Below are 25,007 nucleotides of genomic sequence, written 5' to 3'. Positions count from 1 at the left end.
ACAACAATAATAATAATAACAATAATAATAATAATAATAATAATAATAAAGGAATAGAGAGAAAAGCAAGCAGACAAAATACAATACAACATAGGGGAAAACCGCTAGTGATTTTACAGTGAACCAAAGAAAACTTGCTTTTTTATATTACAGTGATTACGGCAAAGCAGATATGACAGAAGAAGAAAAATTCTAATCAAAAGAGAGAGACAAAAAAGATCCATATACAGTGATCCCCCGCTCTTTGCGAGGGTTCCGTTCCAGGACCCCCCGCAACGAGCGGGTTTTCGCGAAGTAGCGCTGCGGAAGTAAAAACACCTTCTGCGCATGTGCAGATGGTGTTTTTACTTGGGGGCGGCGCGGGTGTTTTAAAACGTCCCCGCCGAGATGGGGGGCTCGCTAGCACCCCCCTAACCCGGGTTGGGGGTTCGGGGGTGTGCTAGCGAGCCTCCCATGTCGGCGGGGTTTTAAAACACCCGCGCCACTTTCCAATGAGTCCCGAAGACAACGCGTTTGTCTTCGGGACTCATTGGAAAGTGGCGCGGGTGTTTTAAAACATCCCCGCCGACATGGGAGGCTCCCTAGCACACCCCCGAACCCCCAACCCGGGTTTGGGGGTGTGCTAGCGAGCCTCCCATGTCGGCGGGGATGTTTTAAAACACCCGCGCCACTTTCCAATGAGTCCCGAAGACAACGCTTTTGTCTTCGGGACTCATTGGAAAGTGGCGCGGGTGTTTTAAAACATCCCCGCCGACATGGGAGGCTCCCTAGCACACCCCCGAACCCCCAACCCGGGTTTGGGGGTGTGCTAGGGAGCCTCCCATGTCGGCGGGGATGTTTTAAAACACCCGCGCCACTTTCCAATGAGTCCCGAAGACAACGCGTTTGTCTTCGGGACTCATTGGAAAGTCGCGCGGGTGTTTTAAAACATCCCCGCCGACATGGGAGGCTCCCTAGCACACCCCCGAACCCCCAACCCGGGTTTGGGGGTGTGCTAGGGAGCCTCCCATGTCGGCGGGGATGTTTTAAAACACCCGCGCCACTTTCCAATGAGTCCCGAAGACAACGCGTTTGTCTTCGGGACTCATTGGAAAGTGGCGCGGGTGTTTTAAAACATCCCCGCCGACATGGGAGGCTCCCTAGCACACCCCCGAACCCCCAACCCGGGTTTGGGGGTGTGCTAGCGAGCCTCCCATGTCGGCGGGGATGTTTTAAAACACCCGCGCCACTTTCCAATGAGTCCCGAAGACAACGCGTTTGTCTTCGGGACTCATTGGAAAGTGGCGCGGGTGTTTTAAAACATCCCCGCCGACATGGGAGGCTCCCTAGCACACCCCCGAACCTCCAACCCGGGTTTGGGGGTGTGCTAGGGAGCCTCCCTTGTCGGCGGGGATGTTTTAAAACACCCGCGCCACTTTCCAATGAGTCCCGAAGACAACGCGTTTGTCTTCGGGACTCATTGGAAAGTCGCGCGGGTGTTTTAAAACATCCCCGCCGACATGGGAGGCTCCCTAGCACACCCCCGAACCCCCAACCCGGGTTTGGGGGTGTGCTAGGGAGCCTCCCATGTCGGCGGGGATGTTTTAAAACACCCGCGCCACTTTCCAATGAGTCCCGAAGACAACGCGTTTGTCTTCGGGACTCATTGGAAAGTCGCGCGGGTGTTTTAAAACATCCCCGCCGACATGGGAGGCTCCCTAGCACACCCCCGAACCCCCAACCCGGGTTTGGGGGTGTGCTAGGGAGCCTCCCATGTCGGCGGGGATGTTTTAAAACAGAGGTCCCCAACCTTTTTTGCACCAGGGACCGGCTTTAAGCTAGACCAGTTTTCCATGGCCCGGTGGGGGGGGGGAGCTAGCTGTCAGCGGCGCCGTAAAAGGGGCGATCAAGAGAGGAATGGGTGAATGAATGGACGGAGGGTGGGAAGGAAGGAAAGAGGGAAGGGAGAGGAACAGAAGAAGGGTGAAAAGGAAGCAAAGAAAGGTGTGAAAGGGGAGAGTAAGAGAGGAAGGAGTGAAAGAAGGGAATGAGGGAGGAAAGAAGGGAGGAAGGAAAAGGAAAGCAAGAAATGGAGGGAGGGAAGGAAGGAAAGAAAGAAAGAAAGGGGGAAGGGACAGGAACAGAGGAAGGAAGCAAGGAAACTTATGAAAGGGGAGAGTAAGAGAGGAAGGACTGAAGGGAGGGAGGGAGGGAGGGAAGAAGGTAGGAAGGAGAAAGAAAAGAAGAAATAGAGGAAGGAAAGGTAAAAGAGAAAGAAAAAGAGCAAGAAAGAAAGCAAGAAAGAGAAAGAAAGGCAACTTCAAAGAAAGGCTCACTGAGCATCTCTCACTCTCTCTTTCTATCCCTCTTTCTTTCTTTCTCTTCCTTTCTCTCTCTCCTCTTCCTTTCTCTCCTCTCTCTCTCCCTCTCTCTTTCTCTCCCCCTCTCTCCCCCTTTCCCTCTCTCTTTCTCCCTCTCCCTCTCTTTCTCTCCCCCCTCTCTCTTTCTCTCTCTCTCCCCCTCTTTCTCTCTCTTCTTCTCACTTTCTCTCTCTTGTTTTCTTTCTGTCTCTTTTGCTTTCTGTCTCTCTCTCTCTCACTCTTTCTCTCTTGTTTTCTTTCTCACGCTCTTTCTCTCTCTTGTTCTCTCTCTCTTGCTATCTCTTTCTCCCCCCCTTCTCTCACTCTCTCTTTCTCACTTTCTCTCTATCTTGCTGTCTGTTGCTCTCACTCTCGTTCTCTCTCCGTTCTTCTCAGCGGTGACGCGCGCACGCCCTGCCCGCCTCACCTTTGCGAGAGCACTTTCGTCCCGGGCTCTCAGCAAGGGGGTTGCAGGAGAGGCGGGGGCGGCGAAGGTGATGTTCAATGTCGGGGGCGCGCGCTCCCTATCCCCCTGCTAGCCCACTCGGAATATTCAAAATAAGAAAAACCTTCGCCGGCAAAGGTTTTTCTTATTTTGAATATTCCGAGTGGGCTAGGAAGAGAAGGGGGAGAAAGTAGAAAGGAGGATGGGGACCAAGAAACGAGGAGGAAGAAGAGGCGCGCGATCCTTCCGAAGGGCCGAGGAAAGACCGGAGCGCGCAGCCTAGCGGGGGCTTCTCTCCGCTCCGCCGGCGCCTCCAGACCTCTGAGTTCCTCGGGCTGCTTGCGGACAGGCTGGCCTCCTCGCGTGGAGCCAGCCAGGCTGATGTCAACGCGTAGGGCTGGTCTTGCCCGGCCGTGGGGCGGAGGGGGGGATAAGACTTGGGGGGGGGAGCTTTTACAAGGAAGCGCGGGCGGGAAGGGGCGCGCGCAAGGCAGAGATGCCGCTCTCCAGTGGCTGGGGAAAAAAAACAGGGCAGGGGGGTGGCGGCCACGGCGCCCTATGTGGGGTGGTGGTGGTGGCCTCCGCTGAGAAAAACCTTTGCCGCCATTCCCTCTCGGCGTCAAGGACGCGCAGCGGCGGAGAGAGGGAAGGGGGGGCAGCAGCATCCCTTCTGGCCTTGGCGGGCTGCCCGACCCTCCCCACCTCCTGCAAACGCGGCGGGTGGCGGGGGGAGAGCAAGGAGCCGGTTCCGGCGGGCGCGGGGCTTGGCTAGCTGGCGGGGGGAGCGCCGCTGGTGGTGCGGAAAGGCCGAGGGGGCCCTGGCGCCGCGGACCGGCTGAAAAACCCCAACGGCCCGGTCCCGGTCCGCGGACCGGCGGTTGGGGACCTCTGTTTTAAAACACCCGCGCCACTTTCCAATGAGTCCCGAAGACAACGCGTTTGTCTTCGGGACTCATTGGAAAGTCGCGCGGGTGTTTTAAAACATCCCCGCCGACATGGGAGGCTCCCTAGCACACCCCCGAACCCCCAACCCGGGTTTGGGGGTGTGCTAGGGAGCCTCCCATGTCGGCGGGGATGTTTTAAAACACCCGCGCCACTTTCCAATGAATCCCGAAGACAACGCGTTTGTCTTCGGGACTCATTGGAAAGTGGCGCGGGTGTTTTAAAACATCCCCGCCGACATGGGAGGCTCCCTAGCACACCCCCGAACCCCCAACCCGGGTTTGGGGGTGTGCTAGCGAGCCTCCCATGTCGGCGGGGATGTTTTAAAACACCCGCGCCACTTTCCAATGAGTCCCGAAGACAACGCGTTTGTCTTCGGGACTCATTGGAAAGTGGCGCGGGTGTTTTAAAATATCCCCGCCGACATGGGAGGCTCCCTAGCACACCCCCGAACCCCCAACCCGGGTTTGGGGGTGTGCTAGTGAGCCCCTCATGTCGGCGGGGATGTTTTAAAACACCCGCGCGACTTTCCAATGAGTCCCGAAGACAACGCGTTTGTCTTCGGGACTCATTGGAAAGTCGCGCGAGTGTTTTAAAACATCCCCGCCGACATGGGAACCCCCAACCCGGCTTCTGGTAGAAGCCTTCTCTCTTTTTTTTCGTGCGCTTGGCGAGGAAAGGCAGGCGGGGAGGAGGCGACGGGGCCAAAGGGGGCCGAGGGAAGCTCGGCTGCGGTCGAGAGAGAAACGGCTTGGGCTCGCCGCAAGAAAAAAAAGAGACAGGCTTTTAGTTTTGGCTGCGGGGGGAGGGAATCCCGCCGCAAGGTAAGCTTCGGGGCGGGGCGGGCGGGGCCCTTTTGTGCCAGTCGGGGAGGCGGTGGCGGCTGCAGCAGAGGCGGGCGGGGGAGGCCGGCCCGCCGGAGGGGCGATGCGGGCGGCGGAGACAGGCGAGGTCCCGGCCGCCCCCCGCCCACTTGGCCCCAGACCGGTGCAGCAGGAAAGGGACGGAGAAGGCTCACTGGCAGCCCTTGCCCATCGCCGCGCCTTCGCTTCCCCCCCTCCCCCGCTGGATCCGGCAGCATGCTGAGGGGAATTGCCGCGGACTGGAGGCAGTGAGGCAGACCGGCTCCGAGGCGAGCGGCCGGAGCTGCGCCCTCCTTCGCCCGCCAGGTGAGGCGAAGGCGAGGGGCGCGCGGCTGCAGCGAGGAGCCGAAGATCCGGGCGGGGAAGACCCAGGGAAGGTTCCTTCGTCCGCCTAGCAGCTGATCTGCTCGGCAGCGCAGCACCAGCGAGGAGCCGAAGATCTTCGGCTCCTCGCTGCTGCTGCGCTGCCGAGCAGATCAGCTGCTAGGCGGCCGCTCGAGAGCAAGAGGGGGAGAGATAGAGAAAGAGAGAGAAGGAAAGAAAGAGATGAGAGAGGGAGGAAGAGAGTGTGAGAGAGGAAGAAGCAACATAGAGAAAGAGGGGGAAGACCTAGGGAAGCCTCTGCCCGGCGGGGAAACTCCACCATCTACGCATGCGTGGAAGGGCACGCATGCGCAGATGGTGGAGTTTACTTCCGGGTTGAAAAATCGCGAATTACCCTGTTCGCAATGGTCGGGGACGCAATAACCGGGGGATCACTGTAATATCCATAGACAGCAGTAAATTCACTCCTTAAAATATAAGTCAGGTACAGAGGTGCTTTAAAAATTGTGAACCCATTTGAATATTAAATATTTCTGAATAGGAATGACCTAAAACATGATTTGTTCTCCAAACAATTCCTAAAGCTAGATATAACATTGACTTTAATACTGTAGAAATGTTGTCCAAGAACCCAAAGTGGGCAGCTCATGCAAAGAAGCCATCAACATCCCTGAGTCTATAAGGAGAACTTGGCTGCAAGTCAGCATACTAGACTGATCAACAATTTTCAGAAATGTTGAGTTGTAACTATTGTTTCTCAATTGAGAGGTGAGGTAGCCCACCAATTACTAAAACGTAGAATAATAAAGTTGGAAGGGATTTTGGAGATTTTCTAGTCCAATGCCCTGCTCAAGAAGAAGACCCTATGTTATTCTAAACAGTCCAATCTCTTCTTAAAAACCTCCAGTGATGGAGCATCCACAACCTCTGGAAGCAAGCTGTTCCATTGATTAATTATTTGCCCATCAGGAAGTTCTTCCTTAGTTCTTTAATTGGATCTCCACCCATTAATTATTCTCCTCTCCTCGTATGCTTGACCTCGTGTGCTTAACCTCGTGTGCTTTTCTCCATGATAGCTCTCAAGTACTGGGGGCCTATTATCGTATCTCCCATAGACCTTCTCTTCATTAGACTAGACTAGTGTTTCTCAATTATTTTCTGTTAAGGCCCCCCCAGGAAGAAATAAACATTTTGCGCCTTCCCTGCTCTCCACCAGGAAGGTTGTTTGCAATATTCAGCATGTTTTCACTGAAAAAACTCAAGGGGCTTATCAGAGTAATTGGGATGTAATGTGTTTAAGTGACACCTTAATTTATTTGGCTTCATGCTGTCCGCTGCCAACATTTTTAGACACAGTAAACATACCGGTCTATCACTGTCTCCTACCGTAGACACAATGAAGCCAAGCAGTACATAAGGTTCGTCATATTTACACATCTTAGCTTTTCGAAGACTTACGTTTGTCTCATTATCCCCCTCTCTCTTCTCTTTTCTTTTCATCCCTGTTAAATATTTTTGCATGGTGTCTCTAAAGGGTTTGTTATATGCACTTCATATCTCCTACTCTGTGCTATGTGCTATTGTTCAGTGCAAAAACCCCTACTCCCTGTGGCAAAAAAAGCACGGTGCCCAGGGCTACGCACCCCCCGGCATCGCTCTGCCCCACTCCAGAGGCCCCACCCCACTATTTGAGAAACACTGGACAAGACATACTTAGTTCCTTCAATTGTTCATTATGTGGTTTAGCCTCCAGACCCCTTATCATATTTCCTCTTTCCTGTACTTTTCTAGGGTCTCAACGTCTTTTTTGTGTTTGGGTGACCAAAACTGGATACAGTATTCCAAGTATTCCAATTATCAATATAAAGCAGTGCTATCACTTCATTTGATCTAAGCAAAAGTTCACATACTTTTGTCATGCACTACAGTTTTGTCTCAATAAATAAAAGAACAAAGCTCATTTGTTTAAATGTGTTCACACTTTATTTAGCTTTAGGACTTGGTGGGAAAACAGTTCATTTTTAAAGTCATGTTTATGCAGAAATATCCAAAGAAAGTTCATTAACTTTTAAGCATTATATACATGGTTTGAATTAAAATCTAGAAGGTTTTTTTAGCTTGGTGTTTTTATTAGCTTGGTGTTTTTAGCTTGGTGTTTTTTTAGCTTGGTGTTTTTATTACATAAGGTTTTTAGTGCATTCCTATCTTAAAAGGTTGTTAGCTAAAAGCATTGGAAATCTTTCTCTAAATTCTCTATTCTGCTAAAATAAATTCTAGATACAAAAAGAAAAGCCACACTGCCACCTCTAGCCCTTATCCCAAATTCCTGCTTTAGTGTGATTTTCATGGGAAGTCAAATTCAGTAAGATTTAATATAAAGGCAGTGGAAATAGAGGATTTTTTTTTTAAAAAAAACCTTATATAGAAAAATATGAGTACAGAAACTTATAAACTTGCTCAGAAGCATTATCCACAAAAAATGTATCTGACTGCACACTCAAATATTTTAATGGGGTGCCCTTGCAATTAACAGGATTCAGGGAGATGTAGACTTAAAGCACAGTTATTGAATTAAGTCAGAATTATGTTAGTTATGATTCTCATTGCTTTCAGTTGATGTATACTAAGGCAGATTTTCTAGAATCATCTTCCGTCCATCCATCCATCTTCTCAATGATGGCTGGGTGATTTGAGACAATGCTGTAAGTCTCTAATGGGGAAATGGGCTTAAATCTAGTATATGTACAATTTTACCTAATAAATCCAATTTTTTTCACTTATAAATTAAGAATATTAGAATTCATGTTTCCTTCCTCTTTCTAGGTTGATTTTGACTTGGAATCATTGTCTGAAAGAAAAGAAGAGGAAAAGGAAGAGCTAATGGAATGGTGGAAGATGATGTCAGAAACTTTAAATTTTTAAGCAGAACTTCTGAATTCACATCTTTTAATCTTCTATGTGTTCATTTAGTGTAATGTACTGTGAAAAGTCCCTGCATTTTAGATTTTGTGTAACTCATAATATGTAACTTTGGGGTAAGCTGAGTAATTTTTTAAAAATATCAATAACATATTCTCCATAAAAGTATATTGCTGGAACCCTATATGTCATTTTCGCTTTCCTACATATTCAACTTGAAGGGCAAATGCCTACAAAAATATGTCCTTTCTCTAAAGTGACTGTGAATTTGAGTGTTTTACTATCTAAAATATGCAGGTTAAGCACATTAAAAAACTATAATAATTAGTAGTCACTTGCAACAACTGCCACAAATATTTGTCCAGACAGGTAAACCTATTTACATGTTTTTTTTAAAAATTCATAATAGCACTGAAAATATATATGATAAGAATTTAGTGTTGTACATAACAATTAAAGTTTTTTTTTCTGTGGAAGAGCCATTATAAAATAAGAATCCAAGTACTTGGATATTACATATACTACTCATATGGAAATGGCTTCCATCGTTTTTAAGAAAAAATATTACATTTTTTTCTCTTGTTGTGTTTATTAATGTTCCTAAGTAATGTGATAATCAGATTAAAAATTATGGATGGATAAACGGTTAACAAATAGTAAGTGTATATGACTCATTTTTTGTGCTTGCAATACATTATTTGTGTTACTGTTTCCGAGTAACAATAATGCATTAAGTATACATGGTTTTCATAAGAAAGTTTCCATATCCATCAGCTGCTTCCTTTAACATGGATTAGAAATTCAAGATATACAGTAATCCCTTGCTACTTCGCGGTTCATCTTTTGGTGATTTGCTACTTCACGGGTTTTCAAAGGGGGCTTAAACCCATTAAATCCATTGAAAATTTTAAATCCATTAAAAATTCATAAAATTCTTCTACAGTACTACTATACTCTGTTAAAGAAACTGGTAGGATATCACATGTAGTTCTAGCTGAGAAACATTATAGAATGATTGTTTAATGCAGAGGGTGGGTTTTAAAAGTCCAAATACACGTTAAATACATTAAAAATATCTTTCCTCTACTTCACGGAAATTCTTTTTCACGGGTGGTCTTGGAATGCATCGCCCACAAAAAACGAGGGATCACTGTACTCTTAAAAGTAAAAAATGTAAATATGTTTTCTATGAGAAGCAATTTCTCTAGGTTCAGTGGAATCTCTTTCCTGGTCACATATCTTGATTTCATCCACTGGTAAAAAGGATAATTTGGATTGTCAGGGTGCTTCCTCTGAAATAGTGAAATTTCCAGATGAAATGTGGTAGTTTAAATTGGCACTAACAGAGGTAGGTTCCTCCCAGATTGTGATGGTTCTATAGAACCAGTAATAAACCAATGGTAATTTCACGAATCCGGTTCTGTCAGTGCCGGTTGTGGATGCCATTATATAATAATAATAATAATAATAATAATAATAATAATAATAATAATAATAATAATAATAATAATTTGCTGGGTTTTGCTTCTGCGCATGTGCAGAGGCCAGGTTTTTGGCAATGTGCATGTATGTGCTCCTATGAGGCACAGCCACATGGCACATAATGTATGCACAGCCATGCAGCATGGGAAGAAGCAAACTGGCGGTGAGGTAAGTTAGAATCCACCCCCAGGCACTAGCATTTTTGAGAACAACCTGCTTTTCAGTGTTAACTAGTTCTTGGTGGATAGCAGGATCAGTCTAAATGACAAAACTCATAAATCTCTGTTTTGATGGGTTTTTTTGGCCTGTTGCATAAGGTGACCAGACGTCCTGCTTTTGGTAGAACAGTCCCGATTTTTAATAATTTGTCCCGCATCCCGCAGTGTTTTAATAAATGAACGACAGGCTAGGGAACTTCTCCCACTGGTGAGAGAAAGGAATTGCTTTATTTGCTTTGGGCAGTCCAGAATGAATAAAGTGCTTCCTTTCTCTGGGCTCTGGGAGAGGGCATAAACTTCTCCCACTGCCAAGAGAAAGGAAGCGCTTTATTCCCTCTGGGTGGTTCAGAACAAATAAAGCGCTTCCTTTCCCTAAGCAGTGGGAGAAGTTTATGCCCTCTCCTAGAGCCCAGAGAAAGGAAGCGCTTTATTCTCTCTGGATGGCTCAAGAATCAAGAAAACCACTCATCCCACCCCCGTCAATGGTGTCCCGCTTTAGCAATGTTAAGATCTGGTCACCTTACTGTTGCAGACTTTAGATTTGGTTCCTCAACTGTGTTTCGGGATGTGTGGTAGCTCAAATTTACTGCAACATTTTAAGTAGCTATGTTTTATCTGGGCATTTTGTGGCGTAGGTGTTTTAAGATATCCTAGAGACACAGTGGGTTTAGATTCTCCTCTGCTCTGAAGCACTCCTGGCCCTAGTTTCAACATCACATATTTTAGTAACTTTTCAGTGTTGCTTGTCGCTGGCTCCTCCCACACTTATACTATTGGTAGTTGACTCCTGTCCTTGTTTTAAATTACATACTACAAGTGAGCAGCAGCTGAATTTCAAGATACACTTTTATCATACATGCTTCATACATGAAACATCCCTAGAAGAAAGGTGAAGAGAGTGAAAAGTTATTTCTTTGCTTACTGTGGATTCTTAGCTCAGTCTCTGGTGTGTCTAGGACAGTGATGGCAAACCTTTTTTCCTCGGGTGCCGAAAGAGGGTCTGCGTGTGGTCTCGCACATGCGTGAGTGCCCACACCCATAATTCAATGCCTGGAGAAAATGAAAACAGCTTTCCTCACCCCCCCAGAGGCCCTCTGGAGGCTGAAAATGGACTGTAGGCTCGTGTTTCGACCTTCCCAGGCTCCAAAGGCTTACCTGGAGCCATGGGAGGGTAAAAATGCCCTCTGCCATCCCTCCAGAGGCTCTTTGGAAGCCAAAAACACCATCCCAGAGCCTCTGTGTGAGCCAAAAGTCAGTTGCCTGGCACACACATGCATATTGGAGCTGAGCTAGGGCAACAGCTCACATGCCAGCAGATATGGCTCTGCATGCCACCTGTGGCACCCATGCCATAGGTTCGCCATCACTGCTCTAGGATTTTAGGTAGCATAGTAGTAAAAGGTTTCCTGAAGAGCTATTCAGTGCAAAAGACCAAAGTGTAACACCAACTGGACTTTCTGGATTATTTGTAAAAGATTTATTGAATTGCTAAAATATGCAATGCTTTAAAACAGTTTTATGATATAAGGAATTCGGTGTTTGGTTTTAAAAGGCCCAAATTATTTTACAATTTGTTGTGATTCCGTCTGAGGCCCCTCAGGGAACGGCTGATCCTCTGCCGGCTTCCTGCTCAGAGGGGGAGGATGAGGAACAGGAGGTTCAGGCAGACGGGGAGGAGGAATCTCAGGCTGAGGGAGAGGGAGGACAGCCAGAGTCCCCCGAGAGGGAGCTCTCCCCAGCAAGCAGCCTGGATTCCTTAGATGAAAATGCACAAGCAATAATCGATCTCCGGCAGAGAAGAGCAACACAACGAAGGGGACAATTAGCCAGGTACTTTCAGCACTAAAGAGGCAACAGCTGGGTTTAGGTGTGGTGCTCTCTGGAAAGGCTGAAAAGGCAGACCCACCCTTCCTGGCTTGTGGAGTATTATCTTTGGGAGTCCTGGGACCTGGCTGTGATCTTTGGCGTCTCTGATTCTGGCTTGTGGCCTTGAAGGCTGAAACCTTGGGGAAAAAGGCGTGGGGGCTTATTCTCTACAGTGGTGTGTGTGCCAGCAAGAAGTCTGCTGTATTGTCTGGCCGTCAGGACTTTGCTGTGAAGCCTCATAGCCTGCCTGTTGGGAAGAACAGGTTTTTCTCTGTGTTTATTTGTCAAACTATAAAGTGCTTTTGCTTTTACCAGCGTGTCTGGCTGCTTTTTCCAGTTGGTGTTGAAGTCTGGGGGCACCCAGACAGAACACAATTAAAAAGTACATTGTATTTAATCTGAAAAACAAAAATTAAAAGAATGCCTGAGACCCTTTGCTTTCATTTTATCAGATGGCTTGAGATACTTTATGAAAACGTTTTGTGCCCTTTTCTTTGTTTCTCTCTTGGGACTGTGCTTAAGGTCAGCATTCAATATTTTCTTGCCATCCTCACATGACGTCCATTTCACACAAATGAAAACAGAGGAGTTTGTCAAATGCTCAGAAGGAATTATTTCGTCTCCAAGGCCTATGCATCATTTGGCATTCTTAAACACTGAAGTATTAAATATCTTGAAGCTACAGAAATGCATATATTAGTCATATTTGTGTAGCACATTTAGGCCTCTGGGACTGTATAAGCTAAACTCTAAACAATAACTGAAAGCAGAATAATTTTAAAGAAATATATAACCAAAGCAAACCATTTCTATAAACCTGGTTATAAATAATTTGTCAAAGAATAAAGAAATTAACACCATAAAACGAGGCTTGTCATAAATAAAACCTTTCAAAAGACCCTTTCTTGTCAAAACAGGGAAGTCATTTCAAGTTACTAGTACTCAAGAAAGGAATATTAGAATTCTTTTTACTTGTATTCCTCATCTTCAACATGTTCCTCATGTTGAATGTCAACTCAATAAGCTACTGCCAAGATCATGATTCTGGTCTTTTCAGTTTATGATTGTGGGTCAAAAATGTTTTGCAAATCAATTATAAAACAGTTCTTAAATTAATCGCAATAGCAGTACACATTATCAGTACTCTTTCAATTAATATAACTAAGTGGATAAAGGGATATACACCGTATTTTTCAGAGTATAAGACGCACTGGAGTATAAGATGCACCTTAGTTTTTTGGGAGGAAAATAGGGAAAAGAATCTGCTTACCAGGTATTCATCTGGCTAGCGTCCTCAGTCTGGTCAGTTTCAGCACATTATTTTCTATCCTGGTTAAGGGCTTAAAAAAACCTTTATTCTGAGGCAGTAACAAGGAAAGAACTTCAAAGCCAGTAAGAGCTGGGAACATCATTAGCACCTGGAGAGAAGCAGTCGGAACAAGTAGAGCAATGGAAAAAACCTGCAAAGACTTAGGGCTTGGAAAACATTCTTCTTCGCAGAGAGTAACAATGAAAGAGCTTGCAAGCTGGTAAGAGCTGGGAACATTGTTAGCACCTGGTTAGGGCTGGAGCAAATAAAGCAATGGAAAAACCCCCCTACCAAGACAGGGTTTGGAAAACATTCCTCAGAGAGTGTAATAATGAAAGAGTTTATAAGTGGGTAAGAGTTGGGAACATCATTAGCACCTGGTCAGGGCTGGAAAGAAACATGGAGCAAGTTAGACCAATGGAAAAAAAAACTTGCAAAGACATAGGGCTTGGAAAACATTCTTCATAGAGAGGAACAATGAAAGAGCTTAGGAACATTAATAGCACCTGGTTAGGGCTGGAAAGAAACATCTGGAACAAGTAAAGCAATGAAAAAACCACCCTACAAAGACAGGCTTTGGAAAACATTATTCTCAGAGAGTAACAATGAAAGAGCTTGCAAGCCGGTAAAAGCTGGGAACATCGTTAGCATGGTTAGGGCTAGAAAGAAACTTCTCCGGAACAAGTTAGAGTAATAGAAAAAACCCTGCAAAGACTTAGGACTTGGAAAACATTCCTCACAGAGAGAAACAATGAAAGAGCCTGCAAGAAGCTTTAGAAGCTAGTTAGGGCTGGGGGAAAAAAAGCTACATTCAGAGTATAAGACACACCCTAATTATCAGCCTCTTTAGGGGAGGAAAAAGGTATGTCTTATACACTGAAAAATACGGTAAATGCACTCCCTGATTTCAACAAGTTATCTTTCTGCTTCAGTTTGCCAAATGTAATCACATTCATTTTAATAGGAATTTGATAATTGTTGAGATAAAGTTTTAGTTTTAAGAAAGCAATTTAAAAACAATATTTAATAGTAATTACCAAGATTTCAATCTACAATCTACAATATTTAATTTGCTGTGACATTTCCTTATAAAGTTGTGATAAGCTATTTTTTTATGAACATAAAATAGATATCGAATGTGACATCTTCTTGAAAACCTTCAGCTATAATTCCTCCCAAGAAAATAGCATCCATGGACAAGTACTTCCACATTTGAAGCCTCCTTTTTCCTCATAGTTGCCATTGTGGGAAAGTTAGGCCCCATAAAAATCAGATGTTTGACAAGCTATAGCAGTGCATTTCCGAACTCTAATCACTCTCAATAGTTTTGAAAATCCAGTATCTGCAATCTTCAAATCTATCCACAAATGAAACTTCAAAATTCAACAGTTTTGTTTTCTATCCTATGCCTTTGAATTTCTCTCTTAGACTGCCCAGTGCAATACTTTTACAAATTAACTTTGTGGCAATGATGATACTAAATGGAAGAATTTATTTGCCTGATGTGTTTTTTGTTTTGTTCTCTTAACAACATTCTGTTCCACTTTAGGTAAAGAAATAGGAGAAAGTTTGAGAATTATGCTAAAGCTGGGGAAAAGAGTGTGGAAATAGGCAGTATTTGTCAAGAAACAAAACCAAAACCAGAGTCTACACAACAACATACACATTCTAAGGAAAGTCTGGGGAACTCCAATTCAGAGAGAAAACTTCCTAAAAGTTGGAAAAGCAAAATTTCAAATAACTACATTTCCTATCTAGAGCAGAGGTCCCCAACCTTTTTTGCACCAGGGACCGGCTTTAAGCTAGACCAGTTTTCCATGGCCCGGTGTGGGGGGGGGGGCTTTGGTCATATGGGGGTGGGGTTATGGAGGGGTGGAGCCAGGGCCGCCATCAGGAATTTTGGGGCCCCATACAGCCTAAGTGTCTGGGGGCCCCCCTCCCCACCATTTTAAAACTACTTTATTTTGCGACATACCAATTATGTATGAAATTTACCTTCTTTGGGGAGGGGTGAAAGGGGAGAGTAAGAGAGGAAGGAGTGAAAGAAGGGAATGAGGGAGGAAAGAAGGGAGGAAGGAAAAGGAAAGCCAGAAATGGAGGGAGGAAAGGAAGGAAAGAAAGAAAGAAAGAAAGAAAGAAAGGGGGAAGGGACAGGAACAGAGGAAGGAAGCAAGGAAACTTATGAAAGGGGAGAGTAAGAGAGGAAAGACTGAAGGAAGGGAGGGAGGGAAGAAGGTAGGAAGGAGAAAGAAAAGAAGAAATAGAGGAAGGGAAGGTAAAAGAGAGAAAGAAAAAGAGCAAGAAAGAAAGCAAGAAAGAAAGAGAATGAAAGAGAAATAAAAATAGAGAGGGGGAATGAAAGAAATGGAAGGAGGGAAGGAAGGAGAGAAAGAAAGAGAAAGAAAGAAAGCAAGAGAGAGAAAAAAGAATGAAAGAGCAAGAGAGCAAGAGAGCAAAAAAAAGAGAGAAAGAAAGAAAGAAAGAAAGAAAGAAAGGCAACTTCAAAGAAAGGCTCACTGAGCATCTCTCACTCTCTTTCTATCCCTCTTTCTTTCTCTCTCTTCCTTTCTATCTCTCCTCTTCCTTTATCTCCTCTCTCTCTCTCCCTCTCTCTTTCTCTCCCCCCTCTCTCCCCCCTCTTTCCCTCTCTCCCTCTCTTGCTATCTCTCCCCCCTCTCCCTCTCTCTTTCTCTCTCTCCCTCTCTCTCTTTCTCCCCCCTCTCTCCCTCTCTCTTTCTCCCTCTCCCTCTCTTTCTCTCTCTCCCCCCTCTCTCCATCTCTCTTTCTCCCTCTCCCTCTCTTTCTCTCTCTCTCCCCCCCTCTCCCCCGCTCTCTTTCTCTCTCTCCCTCTCTTGCTATCTCTTTCTCTCCCCCTCTCTCCCTCTCTCTTTCTCTCTCTCCCTCTCTTGCTATCTCTTTCTCTCTCTTTCTCCCCCCTCTCTCCTTCTCTCCCCCCTCTCTCCCCACTCTCTCCCTCTCTCTTTCTCTCTCTCCCTCTCTTGCTATCTCTTTCTCTCCCCCTCTCTCTCTCTTTCTCTATCTCCCTCTCTTGCTATCTCTTTCTCTCTCTTTCTCCCCCCTCTCTCCCTCTCTCTTTCTCCCTCTCCATCTCTTTCTCTCTCTCTCCCCCCTCTCTCCCTCTCTCTTTCTCTCTCTCCCTCTCTTGCTATCTCTTTCTCTCTCTTTCTTCCCCCTCTCTCCCTCTCTCTTTCTCCCTCTCCCTCCACTCACCCATCCCGGGGGTCTTTTTCGGACTTCCCAATCCAAGTCACGCGGAGCTCCTGGTGGTCTCTCGTCCCCGAATCAGCCAGGTAAACACGGCCCCCTCTTCCCTGGCCCGAAACCAGCGAAGGTTGGGGGAAATTCTGCACAACCCCGGCCACTTTCGGGGTTAAATTCCTCTCCCCGCCCTCTCCGCACCTCCGAAGGGAGCAGAGCAGCGTTGCTGGGCTGGCCAATTCTGGGCAGGGGGCGAATTCCTCCCGGGGGGGTGGAGGTGTGGATGTGTGCGTGCGCCCGGAAGGCGTCCGAACTTTGCCCGGCGGAGCTCTGCAAACACGAGGCAGGGAGGGAGGGAGGGAGGCCATTGCCCGGCCAGCGGGCACCAAACAGGGCAGGGCTCCATGGGAGGGGAGGGGGCACCTCGCGGCTGGGGGCTGCCTGGGTTTGTGATTTTGGCTGGGGGGGAGTTAGGAAGGTCATACTTCTCCCCCCCCCAGCCAAAAATTCAAAGCCTATCTGCTGGATATGGGCGATGAGTGGGACAGAGCGGCGCGGAAGCCTCTTGCAGCAGCTGCCACGGCCACCGGCTTCGGCGCCGCTCGTCCCGCTCATCGCCCGTATCCAGCAGATAGGCTTTGAGTTTTTGGCTGGGGGGGGAGAAGTAGGACCTTCCTAACTCCCCCCCAGCCAAAATCTCAAAGCCAGGCAGCCCCAAGCCGCCAAAGGAGCCTCCTGATTCTCCCCGCCCTGCCCGACGCCCCTGTCCTGCATAATGTCCTCTGCCGGGAGGGCAGCGCCGCTGCGGACCGGCTGGAAAACCCCAACGGCCCGGTCCCGGTCCGCGGACCGGCGGTTGGGGACCTCTGATCTAGAGCACAGGTGTCAAACTTGATCGTGTGAAGTATTATGGTGTTTTTTGCCTTTGCGGAGTTGGGGTGGGTATGACCTGCACATGACGCCTCTGGCAGCCAGTTCAACAGGCCTAAGATTCTAGGAATTCTGGGAATTGAAGTCCACAAGTCATAGAAGAGCCGACTTTGCCTACCCCTGTTCTAGAGTTATGTTGGAGAACTGAGATGATAACCTGGATTTAGAGCACATGATTAAAAAATGTGAATGATTCTAGCATTACTAAGCTTTGGGATTGTAGCCTTTGGGAACAGTTTGTTCAGTTTTAAAATATTAGCTCTGTTTATTCCATTTTAGTTTAATTTTAGGATAAGTGGACAAGAACAAGTTGTAAAGGGAAAGAACATTTACCTCTGGGTCTATAGAATCCTGTATTATTTGAACTGTTAAGACTGAAAATCAGCCCTTTGGTGCAATGGTTAGAATCAACATTGCAGGCAAACTCTGCCCTCAACCTGGAGTTTGATTCTGATGGGCTTGAAGTTGACTCAGCCTTCCATCCTTCTGAAATCAGTAAAGTGAGGACCCAGATTATTGGGGGCGTGAATAAGCGCACCATTGTGCCTACTTTCCCTGTCCTACTGTATTCTTTTATCATTACTTATTACTTATGTCATGCTTATACAAACTGCAATCTTATACTTTTTTGACAAAATAAGTAAGTAATAAGTAAGTAAATAAATAAATAAATATGCTGACTCTGTAAACTGCTCAGACAGTACTGTAAAGCACTAAGCAGCAGTATTTAAGTGTTATTAATATTGTGGATTCCCTGTAGGCCAATAGATAATAACAATGGAAGATGAAAGATAGAAAAGATGAATTATCTTAATTCCTTAGTTTACGTAACTTTCTATTTGACTTGAAATATGAAGTTATTCTTACCCAGGTGTGTCCCAACCACAGGTGGTATGCAGCCCTGGATAGTCAACAATCTGGCCCCACAAGGTCTTAAACTTTTAACATTATGTGATTTATATATTTTAATAATAGCACTCTGACATATATTGTCCCATAGTGCTTTTAAAACACTTTCTGGATGCTTTAAAATGTCAGCATATTGCCACTAACAATCCAGCCCCCATTTTACCAACCTTGGAAAGAAAGAAGGCTGAGTCGATCCTAAGCCTTATCAGGATTGAACTCCAGGTTGTGGAAAGTTTGCATGCAATGCTGCATTCTAATAATTGTGCCACTCCTTTAATTGATTTATATATTTTTTATATGTAGCCCTAGAAAATTACTCTTCATTCAGTGTGACCCAAGCAAGGTAAAAGATGGACACCGTTGCTCTAACCCAGTGCTTCTCAAAGAGAGGGGTGGGTCCGCCTGAGGTGGGGGCGTGGAGCAATGCCAGGGGAGGTGCGTGATTCCGGGGAATGTGCGGGGGGGGGGGGGTTGCCACAGGGAGTAAGGGTTTTTTGCACTCAACAATAGCACACAGCACAGAGCAAAAGATATGAACTGCAGATAACAAACCCTTAGGAGACACCATGGAAAAATATTTAACATGGATGAAAAGAAAGGAGGAGAGAGACAGAGATAATGAGACAAATGTAAGTCTCCCAAAAGCTAAGACGAGGAAATATGACAAAGCGTATGTAGTGCTTGGTTTCACTGTGACTATGGTGGGAGATGAGGAAAGACCAGTATGTTTACTGTGTCTAAAAATGTTGGCAGCAGACAGCCAAATAAATTAAGGCATCACTTAAATACATTACACCCCAATTGCTTGAGTTTTTTCAGCAAAATGTGCCAAATATTGCAAACAATTGTCCCAGCAGACAATTGGGGGAGGGGGGCATGTGAAGTGTTTACTTCTTCTGGGGGGAGGCATAACAGAAAATAATTGAGAAGCACTGCTCTAACCTAGATAGATGAGGAAAATAAATTGCTGGTAGTGAGATGCTGTAGTTGTAGAACTAAAAATGAAATCTAGAGAAAAGTGAAGGAAAAAGAGGGAAATTGAAGGGAATCTGCTATGTTCTCAAGTTTTCCCTTGGATCCAACCACGACAGGGGTGCTATACTTGTTCCTGATTGGTTACCTGTTTGACAGCTCAGCTGAGAGAACGCATGTATTAGCTGCCGTATTTGAAGACATTTACTGTTAGAAATAAAGAATTGTTAGCCTTTAAGCCTGGCTCGCCTCAGTCATTGACCCTCCATTCTAAGAATAGAACAGAAACCATTTTCGTTTGGGCTAGCACATGATCAGGAATATTGATGCAGTTTTTGATAAACTAGGCCCAATCAGGAACAGATGTTATTATAGTTTCATGAATTTTGTGATGGATACAGTTGCTTTAACTATTAAAAACAATACGTTTTCCTCCTGGGATCGTGAAATCTCTCTTTCAAAGGCATTGCAAGCCCAAGTATATAATTAACATCATGAGGTCAGCTGGAGATTATCTGTAAACATTAAATTTGGATATGGTAATTATGCTGAAGTAGATAAACAATGAATATAACAATTCTTGACAGCCCTAGTTGAGATGAAGGCAAAAATAATGAGGTTAACTCCTTGAACAAATTTAAAACAAACAAACAAACTTTCTTCCCCATATAAGACACGTTGGCAAATCTATTCTGTAAAGAAAGCTAGAACATGGTCACATTATTTATATAATCGTACTGATACAAAAACCCTAAGAAATAACAAGATAATGGTTTTTTTAGATATAATTGTCTCAGAATCAGATAGTCAAAAAAGCCTGGATATAGGTTTATTTTCTCCTAATTATTATTATTATTATTATTATTATTATTATTATTAATATCATCATCTGTGGTATTACCTCTGGAAATGAAAAATGATAATTTTGACCTTTCAGCTAACAAAAGACAACACATTTCAGATCAGTCTGCTTGTGACTTTTCATTTCCTTTGTAGAAAGTGCCAATATTTAGATTACAGGATTATTCTATATATACTGTTTACATATAATCTTAAAGCAGTCAGAGAATATTTGTAAGATATTCTCCATTATCTCTAGTAACCATTATTCAACATTAAAAAAAATTCAGAACATTTACCCTCCTGTTCAATTTCAGGCTTTGGGGAGTTGAGCTGTGTTTTAAATAATTTATATTCAACTAATGTTTATAATGTGTATTTAACTTGTAATGAATAGTTTAAAAGTCAGGATGAAAGAAAATGTTGAGATAGTTCTAAGGTTACTTCGACTTCCCTCATGATTTTTTTTAGTGCTTTCTGCACAAGACTCTTGTCCTGTAGTGTGCTAATAAGTAGATTTCTTCTCTGGATAGGATTACCTTCAAACATTTTGGGGCAGAGATCCTACTAGCAAGAAAGTGAAAGAGTTCCAAGGGCAGGTTTACAGTCTGAAAACAATGACATATACTGTATAGTCCTATGCAAGATAGTTCTTTAGCCATGATCATTAACTTCATAATTTAAAATAATCTAAACACAACACTATTGTTTGACCAACCCCTCACTGTGTTTAAAAACAGTTGTCTAAAATGAGATGTCAGAGAGAAAAGAACCCCCTTAACTTTCTATGAAATGGAATTATTATGGTTTTACTACTTCAGCTGCTATTTGTGGGAAGCAAGCTTGAGGCTTAACCCAAAACAAGAGTATTGTTTAGATATTCAGGTACTCAGGCATTTATATCAGATGCCTAGATTTTCTCACCAGAGTGTTAGCTTGCATTATAAAGCAGAAAGAATGTGGCATCACTTTTTAAAGACTAACATTATGTAACAAAATATCTTTCCGTCTGTAGATTCTGTTCTGCTCACCAACCACTAGGGGGCAATATCCTTCCATTTATACAGTATAGCAATTGGTTTCTAGTATTATTTCAAATCAAACCATTTTTAACATACAAGGTTACATTCGCATGCCAGCATCCTCAGTAAGTACTGTATATGTAGAGCTTAATAAAATACACTTTCTTTAGTTTTTATGTACACCAGGGATAATAAATGTGTAATAAACTTTGGAACTTTCCTATTAGGACAGAGCACACCAGCACTATAGTTGGCTTTCATTCTTGCATATATGTTCCTCCCTACCTGAACCTGCAATTTTTATACCTTTTAGGCTTGATATCACTGCAGGTGACTTTTGCTGAATTCTGCAAGTTGTCATTACAGTGAATTGTACTAGGCCATTTGCCTTAGAGCAATGGACCCCAAAGGGGTCCTGACCCCCAGGTTGAGACCCACTGCTGTAGAGAGAGTTACAGGAAACTGTTGCCAGAGGGAAAGTAAAAATTACTTTGCATAATGTCAATTTGTCACAAGCATAGCCCTTCCTCTCTGGTCACTGACATGGTCCTCCATGGCCATTTTAACTTGTATTGCATAGGACTCTGGACACCTGGATACTTCAGAAGTTTCTTTCTACACGTACCTCACTAATATCTTTCATGGTGGTTTCTCATGTCACAGGTGCCCAATGAACTACTTTATACTACTTTAATCATTTCTGTAGATTGCCCAAGATACTGCAAGGGACATTTTGACCAGATAGTGGTTGCAGGATCAGTCCTATTCAATTGCAGTTCCCAAGCTTTTTGTATAAGCTCCATAGTTACTTACAGTGAGTTCACTGTCTTTGTGGAGAGAGCAGTATTATTTTTGCTGCCTCTGTTGCTGTTTGGGAAGCACTAAGTGCCAGGGTGATAACTGCCAAATCATAATTGTACAGGTTTGCACTAGGTTGCATGTCCTCTATTGATGTCCACATTCTACCAGCCGTAAGCTCAGAACTGGAATCCTAAGTTTCTTGGGACCAGAATTGTCTTTTCCTTGGAGCGCTACTGTTTGCTCTTTATCAATCATTTCTCCTGCTTCATTCAGTGCCCTTCCCTGTATCAGTCAGTTGGGCTATTTCTTTTTTTTTAATGTGTTTTTGTTGATTTTTCACATTTTACATATCATAACATTCCTTTTGAGCAGATCTACATCCTTTCATATACATTATTGTTATATTCATACAATTTATACCATTTTACAGGACAGTGGTACCTCGACTTACAAACTTAATTTGTTCTGTGACCAGGTTCTTAAGTAGAAAAGTTTGTAAGAAGAAGCAATTTTTCCCATAGGAATCAAAGTAAAAGCAAATAATGCATGAGATTAGGGAAACCACAAGGAGGATGGAGACTCTGTTTCCTCCCAGGAGATTCCTAGAGAGGTCCCACAAAGGCTTCTCCCTGCCTTTTCCAGTTACAGTTTTGGAGGCTTGGGTTTGTAAGTGGAAAATGGTTCTTGAGAAGAGGCAAAAAAATCTTGAACACCCGGTTCTTTTCTAGAAAAGTAGAGGCATTTGTAGATAGAGGTACCACTGTATTTTATAATTCTATATCTTCATCCCACATTTTCTCTTTGATTTTCTATCATTAGTCCATTTATACCACTTTCCCCATATTTTATAGTAGTCTGAGTTTGTCCTCTAAGTTCTATGCGCAATCACATATCTTCTTGATTATCAAACTTTCAATGGGTATTAGGGTTCCCCCAGCATTGCATGTATACAATCCTAGCCACTGTTCTAATGTGCAAAATCAGATACTTGGTACTTTTATCGTATTGCCTCTTGAATATAGCTAATAAAAAAATTCTGGGGTAGATACCACTGTTGTTCCTATTATTTCTTGTAACCAATTATATCTAGCTGGGCTAATTTTTGAAGTTGACTTTAAACTCTTTCAAAAAGGCACCATACTTATGTCCAGAGATGGCCAAATGATAGGTAAAGGGATGGCAAGGAACACCAAGAAAGATCCCACTTCATTGTATGCTTCCCACTTTACTTCTTGTCAAAAGAGCTGGGGTGGTACAGTAGGTAGAGTGTGATGTACTGCAGGCCACTGAAGCTGACTGTAGATCTGTAGGTCAGCGGTTCAAATCTCATCACCAGCTCAAGGTTGTCTCAGCCTTCCATCCTTCCAAGGTGGGTAAAATGAGGACCCAGATTGTGTGGGAAATATGCTGGCTCTGTTAAAAAGTGCTATTGCTAACATGTTGTAAGCCCCCCTGAGTCTAAGGAGAAGGGCGGCATAAAAATAGAATGAATGAATGAATGAATGAATTGAATCAATCAATATATTAATCAGGCACCTATTAGTTTACAAGCAGCTCAGCCCGCTGTTTTAAGCATTAAGTCAACAGAATTTCTCATTCCAGAGAGTGATTAGTGGCTATTTTCCCATTGGCAGATAATGTTTAATTGTAGAAAAAATATAAATCAGGTTCTATTAAGTGAAGACAAGCCAGTTTTCCAGCTTTAGGAACTTATGAATAGCACATGAATTCATAAATGGGGGCCTTCCACAAACTGGATCCATCCTAAGATAATCCATCCTAAGATAAAATACAGAAAATAGTATAAGGGCAGACTAGATGGACCATGAGGTCTTTTTCTGCCGTCAGACTTCTATGTTTCTATGTTTCCATATAGCAGAATCAAATTGCAGTAGCAAGCATTTTGCAAGCCATACTGGTATATATAGGCACAAGAAACTTGGGATAGGTTGAAGATGAATCTGAAGATAATGCGAAAAATATGTATCTTAAACTCATGGTAATCTCTCCTTGATCTTAGATTGTGGTTTGTACACAACTATGTGTACAGTAAACCCATATGCATGTATTCTATCCCTGCAATCTACAAATGTGCAACTTTGACAGCAAGAGTTTAGGAAACGGACAATTTGATTGTCAGTCCATCTTATAAGGATATCATTCAAGCACCTGAAACCATGATGTTGAACTTCTGGCATACATGCCAGAAGTGGCACATAGAGCCTACTCCGTGGGCACACATGCCGTCAGCCCATCTCAGCCAGCTGGTTGTTGAAATGCGAATGCACGCTGACCAGCTGGTCATCAGGTTTCTGGTACTTTGGTGCATGCACATGCACAGGTTTTTCAGTTTGGGCACTCTGTGGTTGGTTCGCCATCACTGTCCTAGAACATAAGTAAACAAATGCAACCTTCCAGGATATTCCTCAGCATTCTTCTATTTCTCTATAGCATTCCTATTTTGTCATCTGGGTCTGAATGATAAGAATGAACCAAGTTTTAAAGCATCAATCATGACTCATACTAATTTCCATTACTACATTGCCATTCCAAATGATCACATTCGTAGTGCACATTCTAGCAATATGAAACTCATCCATTTCTGCCAGAGGGCTGTGAACAAACAACATGATACAACCAACTATCTATCAATAGCACATTATTACAAATCCAAGTCAGCCTTCACTCCCAAGAATCACCTGATAGCCATATGGTTAGATCATCTCAGGGTCTAGCATAATTAAATTTCACTCTTTCTCTAAATGATTATTCATGAATTTGTCCATTGTCCTTGATGGATTAGATATGTATGAGGTTTAATCTTCCTTGTAAAGTCCGAAGGGACTCTCCTGCCAGCTATTATGAAGTTATCTTTAATATTACCTCACAAAGTTTATTGACCAATTTTAAGTTAGCCGATTCAGTTACAAAACTTTTAGAAACCATTGCTCATTTTTGAATTTTCCTCAGACATACTGTCTTGAAAACTGAAGTTCATTTAGTTATTTTAGTGTGTGGTTGGTCTTTTTTATGTTTTAGGAAGCACTGTTATGATGCTATTGTAATCTTAACTGTAACTATCATGGACATTGTAACAACAATGATGACAGAAATATTTTGAATAAACAATTAGATAGATGATATGGAAGAGTGTGGTTGCATAAAGCAAGGTTATGTCTCCTGGTTCACAAAACTAGTTTGCATAGTACAATAGGAATTTGTGTGTTAACAAGTCAATACCTGTGAAATCCTTATTACAAGGGAACTCGGTTATAAATCAACATTTATAAATCAACATAGGGGCAGCATACAAATCTAATAAATTATTATTATCATATACAAGCAATGTCACATATTAACAGCATATTGAGGTCTAATCAACAACATATCTAGAGATGCCAAGTTGGAGACAACTGAATTAAATTATTCTGAAACTGCATGAAAGTTTTGACAGCTTGAAGATGTGTCAGTGGATCAAACTTTTGTAAAATAATAACTGCTTTAGGATCAAACCCAGCAATCTTCTGTTTAAACTGCAGCTGATCTAGAATTGCTTACAAATAGCCCCAGTTTCATTTAAAGGGAACTTTTGCTTCTTTTCTTTATA

At 43.7% G+C, this 25,007-nt stretch overlaps 1 protein-coding gene across 1 annotated transcript in view; it reads left to right on the top strand.

Annotated features, from left to right (window-relative positions):
- The window catches only part of CPE (carboxypeptidase E), an 84,919-nt gene extending 76,433 nt beyond the window's left edge, over nt 1-8,486 (top strand). Inside the window, exon 9 of the mRNA XM_070757257.1 lies at nt 7,737-8,486. Coding sequence (XP_070613358.1) covers nt 7,737-7,835 — 99 coding nt within the window. The 3' untranslated portion in view covers nt 7,836-8,486. The remainder of the gene's footprint in view (nt 1-7,736) is intronic.
- The last annotated feature ends 16,521 nt before the right edge of the window (nt 8,487-25,007 follow it).

Source organism: Erythrolamprus reginae, chromosome 7 (assembly GCF_031021105.1).
Source record: "Erythrolamprus reginae isolate rEryReg1 chromosome 7, rEryReg1.hap1, whole genome shotgun sequence".
Classification (NCBI taxonomy): Eukaryota; Metazoa; Chordata; class Lepidosauria; order Squamata; family Dipsadidae; genus Erythrolamprus; species Erythrolamprus reginae.
The sequence above is the reverse complement of the archived record's forward strand: the minus strand, read 5'-3'. Positions and strand labels throughout refer to the sequence as shown.